Source organism: Trifolium pratense, linkage group LG5 (assembly GCF_020283565.1).
Source record: "Trifolium pratense cultivar HEN17-A07 linkage group LG5, ARS_RC_1.1, whole genome shotgun sequence".
NCBI lineage: Eukaryota > Viridiplantae > Streptophyta > Magnoliopsida > Fabales > Fabaceae > Trifolium > Trifolium pratense.
In genome coordinates this window covers 12,196,060-12,202,671 of record NC_060063.1, presented here as the reverse complement: position 1 = coordinate 12,202,671, position 6,612 = coordinate 12,196,060, and the positions used below count along the sequence as shown (strand labels likewise).

Below are 6,612 nucleotides of genomic sequence, written 5' to 3'. Positions count from 1 at the left end.
GCATAATTATATAGGGAATATTTTTCAATTTTATAACATCGTACATATAATACACACATTTAGCTATATATATATATATATTTTATTTAGATATATACTACACTACACATATACTTGTGCAATATGATCGATTCATTGACAAAAAAATAAAAAATGAACTACATAAAACCATGATTCAAATTATGGTTCGTATTGTTTTGCCATCTTTGATATTGCTAAAGATTCATGAAAATAGCCTTATATAGCTTTGTTCTAGACTGACTCACGACCCAATCTACCAACAACCACCTAAGCGACATACTAGTTTGGATCGGCCTAAATTTTAGTCACGGATTAGATGCAGTCAAGTTTGTTGTAGTTAATGTGCAATTAGATATTCAGTATCGTCCGATCAAGATTAGACATTTTATATCTTAATACAATTTTTTAATATATATTTAATATAAATTCAGAGAATAAAATCTAGACTATCAGATCTCAATCAGATGGTCACAGATCTTGACTGTATGAAATGATTGCATGCTGATTTAGTTGCACATAATCTAGATCTTACTCTTACCATTTTATTTTTACTACTTGCACGATTGAGTACATGATATTTTAGATTTTGCGAACCATTGCAGGGGAAACTTCTTTACCCTCTAACAATGAGTCAAAAATAAAGTCAAGTGAGCACAAACGTGAAACAATGTTCTTTGTCCTTGGAGGGTTAGTAGTTGTCACCATATTATTATTGATTCTTTGGATTGTATTTAGAAAGCATATTAAACGACCAACAAAGCCAATGAGAAACACGGTTCCGCATGAAGGTACGTACTATCATTGAGAAAATTAAATTATCATCATAATATTCTGTTTACAACTTCTCTTAGTTTTCCTTAAGAAAGAAAAAAAAAAATGATTCTCTGTCAATCGTTAGTTGGTTCAGTGGTGATTGATGCTGAATTTGATAGGAATGTTCACAGTTCGATTCCCCGCAACTACAATCGGGAGATGGCTGAAACCACTTGATGCCAGAATCGACTCCGAACCAAATTACGGTCCAGTGAACCAGATACTGGTTGTGAAAAAAAAAAAAAAACAAAAACAAAACACTTCTCTTAATTAATTTAATTTGTTTTATTTTAAAGATATACAGTATATGCTTCTTTTTTTTATATTTATAAGAGTATATGCTTATTAATTATTATTATTATTATTATTATATAATTAAATAACTCATTTGTTTTTTGAGAAAATAGTTGGACCAACGGAGATGATGAAGAAGATATTTCCATCCACACAACAATCATCAGGTAATGGATTTAGGACCCATTTGAATTGTCTTATTTTTAAATGTATAAAAAATAGTTTATACAAATAAATAATTTTTTTTTGTTAATTTATAAATTTTCACTAACAAAAATTAGTATATTCATAAGTTGTGTTTTCATAAACTATATTGACAAATTTATAATTAATACATAAAAAGTTATTTATTTACATAAATTATATTAGAAAAGTTCAAAAATAAGTCAATTCAAATGGGTCTTCTATGAATACCTTGTGTCATAATTTTCTAGTAGTTTTGATCATTATTCCCCCAACTATTATTTTGAGGGACTAAAACCAATTAAGCCATCAATATTGAATTGTTCAAGTGATAAAGAATTTTGATTTCTTAAATTAATATATGATCAGAAGGTTTGATTTTTAACTCATGCGCTTGAAAAAAAGTAAATATAAAAATTACCTATAACATGATAAAAAGAAATCATGCTTAAATAACTAATTGAGAGATTAAGTTTGAACTAAAACTACTTAGAAACTAAAATTAAAGTTATATAATTTTAAAAGAAATAAATTATATTAACACTCATTCTAAGAATTTATTTTCTATATCACTCATTTGGTTTTTTTTTTATAAGCAAAAATTTGAATTATAAAGAGTACAATGTGTACTTAACCCTTATAATTCATAGAGGAACCATTACATGCTAATAATGCATTTTAATGGATCCTTACACCAATCTGAAAATACACAGGATGACTTACTAGCTATATTTTACCTATAAACCAAAACCATGAAATATAAATAATCTTATTTTCTATGGTTTTCCAATCAATAGTTTCTCCTCTAAATAACACATTATTGTGTGCACGCCATATACACCAAGTGGTTGTCAACCAAATAACATGATCAACAAGGCTCCAAGAGAGGAAAAATGTTTCTATCCATCAAAAATCTTCTTCCATAACTTTTGAGAAAAAGAACAATTAAAGGACATATAGAATAATTCTTCTTGTTCTTCAAAACAAAACAAAAAACAACATTGCTCATACGAAATAACAAGGATAGATTTTCTCGCCAACATTGCTCATTCGATTAATCATATTGATCCCGCCAGTTCTACATAGCACATTAATTTTTTTAGACTTAAATAGCACATTAATTTCGAAAAGCGTGTTAGTGAGTATATTACTCTAATGAAATGTAGGGGTGTGCAGGACCTAACTCAACTCGAAAACCCGTTTCTATCTAATAGTTTTAGGCATCGGGTTGAAACGGGTCAGGGTGATTTCAGGTTATCTGAATCTTCCGATTATGAACATACTTCTATTAATTGATTTATTTTCAAAAGATTGGAATGTTTATTTTTAAATATTAATCACGATTTTATTAATTAGAATAATATGACAATGTTGTTATTTTCAAGAGTTTGAGTCAAATAAGAAAATTTTATGTTTAAATACAAAATATTGTCGGCTTAATATTTTTTTACAATAATGTTACTCTCTTTTTTTTACAATTATCCGTAAAAATATTTATAAAATTAAGAACATATTGCATAAAAATTAGAGTTACTTATAACTACTCATTTCAATATCCATCTTGTTCACCCTAGTGAAATGTTCATATTACATAGGGTCCATGGAGTTTTTTAGTAGGAGCCTTCGATCAATTAGCTACTTTGACTACCAAACATTGAGGAAGGCAACTAATAACTTTGTTCATGGTAATCTTCTTGGAAGTGGTGGATTTGGTCCTGTCTATCAGGTATATTTACTCGATTTGATCACACTCATATAAAAATAAATGGCTTAAATGTAGTTTTACCCCTCTATTTTGAAAAAATCAGAATTTTACCACCCTATTTCACTAAAACGGTAATTAATCTCTATCTGTAACTCCAAATTTAGTGGAGTTTGATTCTGTGAAAAGCTAACTCGATTACGGTCATTTTGGTATCAGTTTGCTTTTGAGCCTCAACTTCAAAGCTTTGTACATGACTCAATTTTGATCAATAATTCACCAAACTGGTACCAAAATGATCGTAATCGAGTTAGCTTTCCACTGAATCAAACTCCACTAAATTTGGAGTTACATAGAGAGATTAATTACCGTTTTAGTGAAATAGAAGGGATAAAATTCCGATTTTTTTCAAAATAGAGGGGTAAAACTTCATTTAAGCCAAAATAAACTAAACTATAACAACAATCGGCGATCTAATAGGGAAAGTTGGAAGATGGAAGGATGATTGCTGTTAAGGCATTATCACTTAACAAATCCCAACAAGGAGAAAAAGAATTTTTGGCTGAGGTGAAATTGATCACAAGTATGCAGCACAAAAATTTGGTTCAACTTCTTGGAAGTTGTATAGATGGACCTCAAAGATTACTTGTTTATGAATACATGAAGAATCGAAGTTTGGATCTCTTCATATATGGTTTGTATCCCTTCTTTAATTTTTTTTTTTTTTTTTTTTTTTTTTAATATGTACATGCTAAAATTCATTCATTCATTGACTAATTTTAGATTAACTAAATTTTTTAAACTACGATTAATTTTTGGTTAAGATCCATCGTTTACTTATTTATTATAGGAAACGATGTTCGATTTCTAAATTGGAGCACTAGGTTCCAAATTATACTTGGAGTAGCGCGAGGACTTCAATACCTTCATGAAGACTCACACTTAAGAATTGTTCATCGAGATATCAAAGCAAGCAACATTCTTCTTGATGACAAATTTTTACCAAGGATTGGAGATTTTGGACTAGCGAGGTTTTTCCCCGAAGATCAAGTTTATCTTAGTACACAATTTGCAGGAACATTGTATGTCTTCTATCTTAACAAAGTTTACACTCGTGTGTGTGTGTTTACAGTATGTGTACACATACTGTAAACGCACACATATGTGTGCGCGTGAGCCTAAACAAAAAGAATGCATATTATAGACATTATTGAAGTTTTTTTTTATAATTGCTATATGAAGTTCATTTCAAAGCAAGCAATTAATCATTTGTTTGCTACATGTTTACAATTGATTATGAATAATTTTTTTTTTTTTCTTTCCAGAGGCTATACAGCTCCTGAATATGCTATTAGAGGAGAATTGTCAATAAAGGCAGATATATATAGTTTTGGAGTTCTACTTCTTGAAATTATTTGTTGCAGGAAAAACACAGATCATACTTTACCACCAGAAATGCAGTATCTTCCTGAATACGTAAGTTTTGAATTCTTAATTATATTGAAATAATGAATTCTTGATTATAAAGTGCTATGTGTATTAAAAACCTACATTGGAGCACATGCATCTTAAACACTAAGGATCTGTTTTGTAAAATTAGGTTATAAGCTAGCTGATAGCTGAAAAATTAATAGAATAAAATTAAAATGTTTGATAAATTTATCTGTTGTAAGTATAAAATGACATAAACCAATCCGATCCTTTTAAAAAATACGTCCATAGACCCACGTCCAAAACCAAGCATGTTGTTTTTAATCTCTTTAAATATTTATTTTACTCTTACAAATTTTATTTTTATTTTAGTTCCTGCAAATATATCAGGTTTTTTAACTTTTATTCTTTGTTATTTTTTTTTAATTCCTGCAAAAAAATTCATATGAAAATTGGTCCCTAGAATATGTAGAAAAATTAATTTTAGTCCATCAAAACTTTTGAGCTTAAATTTTATATCGTCTGATCTTAATCTGACGGTGATTATTGGGTCGACTGCACTGCAGTCATTATTGTCCGATTGTACATAACCCCAGTTCGTGTGTGTGTGTTTTTTTTTTTAAAAAAATTGTATGTATCTCCGTAGTTTTTATAATGAATCTTCATATGATTATATATAGGCATGGAAATTGTACGAGAAATCAAATTTATTGGACCTTGTGGATCCAAAGCTGAGAAAAGATGGATTCGTAGAAAAGGATGTTTTGCAAGCAATCCATGTAGCTCTCTTATGCCTTCAACCTCATGCACATTTGAGACCACCCATGTCAGAAATTGTAGCATTGTTAACATTCAAAATTGAAATGGTTACAACACCAATGAGACCAGCTTTCCTTGATCGAAGGCCCAAAAAGGATGAAGATGAACATTCTTTTGAAGGACCATCTTTGCCAAACCATTGATTAAATTTATTTCAAATAAAGAAGTGAAATAGAAAAATTAAGAGTTTTAAAGACTACAATAAAGTAAATATTTCATTTGCTTCTAGTTTGTATATATACATGGTTTATATGAAGAGGATCTTAACTCCTATATTTTTAAGATCTTCTTCATTTTTTAAAAGAAATAGAGAGTTTCATTTGCAGATCGATAGACACAAAACACTGATGTTGTTGGGACAAATTACTATTTTGTGTCTAACAGGATTCCAACAATGTATATGAGCTTATAAAACTATTATTGACGTCTCAAGTAAATATAAATTTTATTGTACATTCGACCCTTTATATTTATTTTAAGTTTACGTTTTCAAAGTTTCAAGTTAGTTTTTTTTTATAAGCAAAATTAAAGTTTCAAGTTGGTGTTTTATATTTTAAACATTTGAAGTTGGTCCCTTAAGTTTCGAAAATTTGAATTAGTTACAACATAAAAATCAAAATATAAAACCAACAAAGTAACCAAAAAATAAAACTACCATTTAAAACTTCAAACATCCATAATTTATAAAATCAATAAAGAAACCATACACTAGTGCAGAAAGGGGATTCCACTACCGGCCAAATAGGGATTCCACTACTGGCCGCGGCCGGTAGTAAACACACTCGTCGTTGTAAGTCAATACTTTCCACGACGGGTCTTTTTATACCCGTCGTGGTATGTCAGGTTTCTACTGTATTATTAATTAAATTTATGAGGATTCCACGACGGTTTTTACAAATACCGGTAGTGGTATGTATGAGATTCCACTACGGGTATTTTCAATATCCGTAGTGGTATGTATGGTTTTCATTTTTTTTTTTTAGAGTCTGGGATTCCACTACCGGTATTTGTAAATACCGGTAGTGGTATGTATAGTTTTCATTTTTTTTTTTTAGAGTCTGGGATTCCACTACCGGTATTTACAAATACCGGTAGTGGTATGTATGGTTTTCATTTTTTTTTTTTTTAGAATCTGGGATTCCACTACCGGTATTTGTAAATACCGGTAGTGGTATGTATGCTATTCCATTTTTTTTTTTAGAATTGAGGATTCCACTACGGGTAATTACAAATACCCGTAGTGGTATGTTAGTTTTCACTACTGATTGTTATAAATATCAGTAGTGGTATGTTAGTTTTTTTTTTTTTTTTTTTTTCGTTTTTTTGTAGCTTCCTGTGCCTGCATATTA

At 29.5% G+C, this 6,612-nt stretch overlaps 1 protein-coding gene across 1 annotated transcript; it reads left to right on the top strand.

Annotated features, from left to right (window-relative positions):
* The first annotated feature begins 485 nt into the window (after window positions 1–485).
* LOC123886054 (putative serine/threonine-protein kinase) lies at window positions 486–5,417 on the top strand. The gene is made up of 7 exons (XM_045935393.1): window positions 486–504; window positions 624–809; window positions 2,907–3,037; window positions 3,494–3,707; window positions 3,864–4,095; window positions 4,339–4,489; window positions 5,125–5,417. Exons 1-7 carry the CDS (start codon window positions 486–488, stop codon window positions 5,404–5,406), a joined length of 1,215 nt encoding a protein of 404 aa, XP_045791349.1. The 3' UTR covers window positions 5,407–5,417.
* Window positions 5,418–6,612: the final 1,195 nt, after the last annotated feature.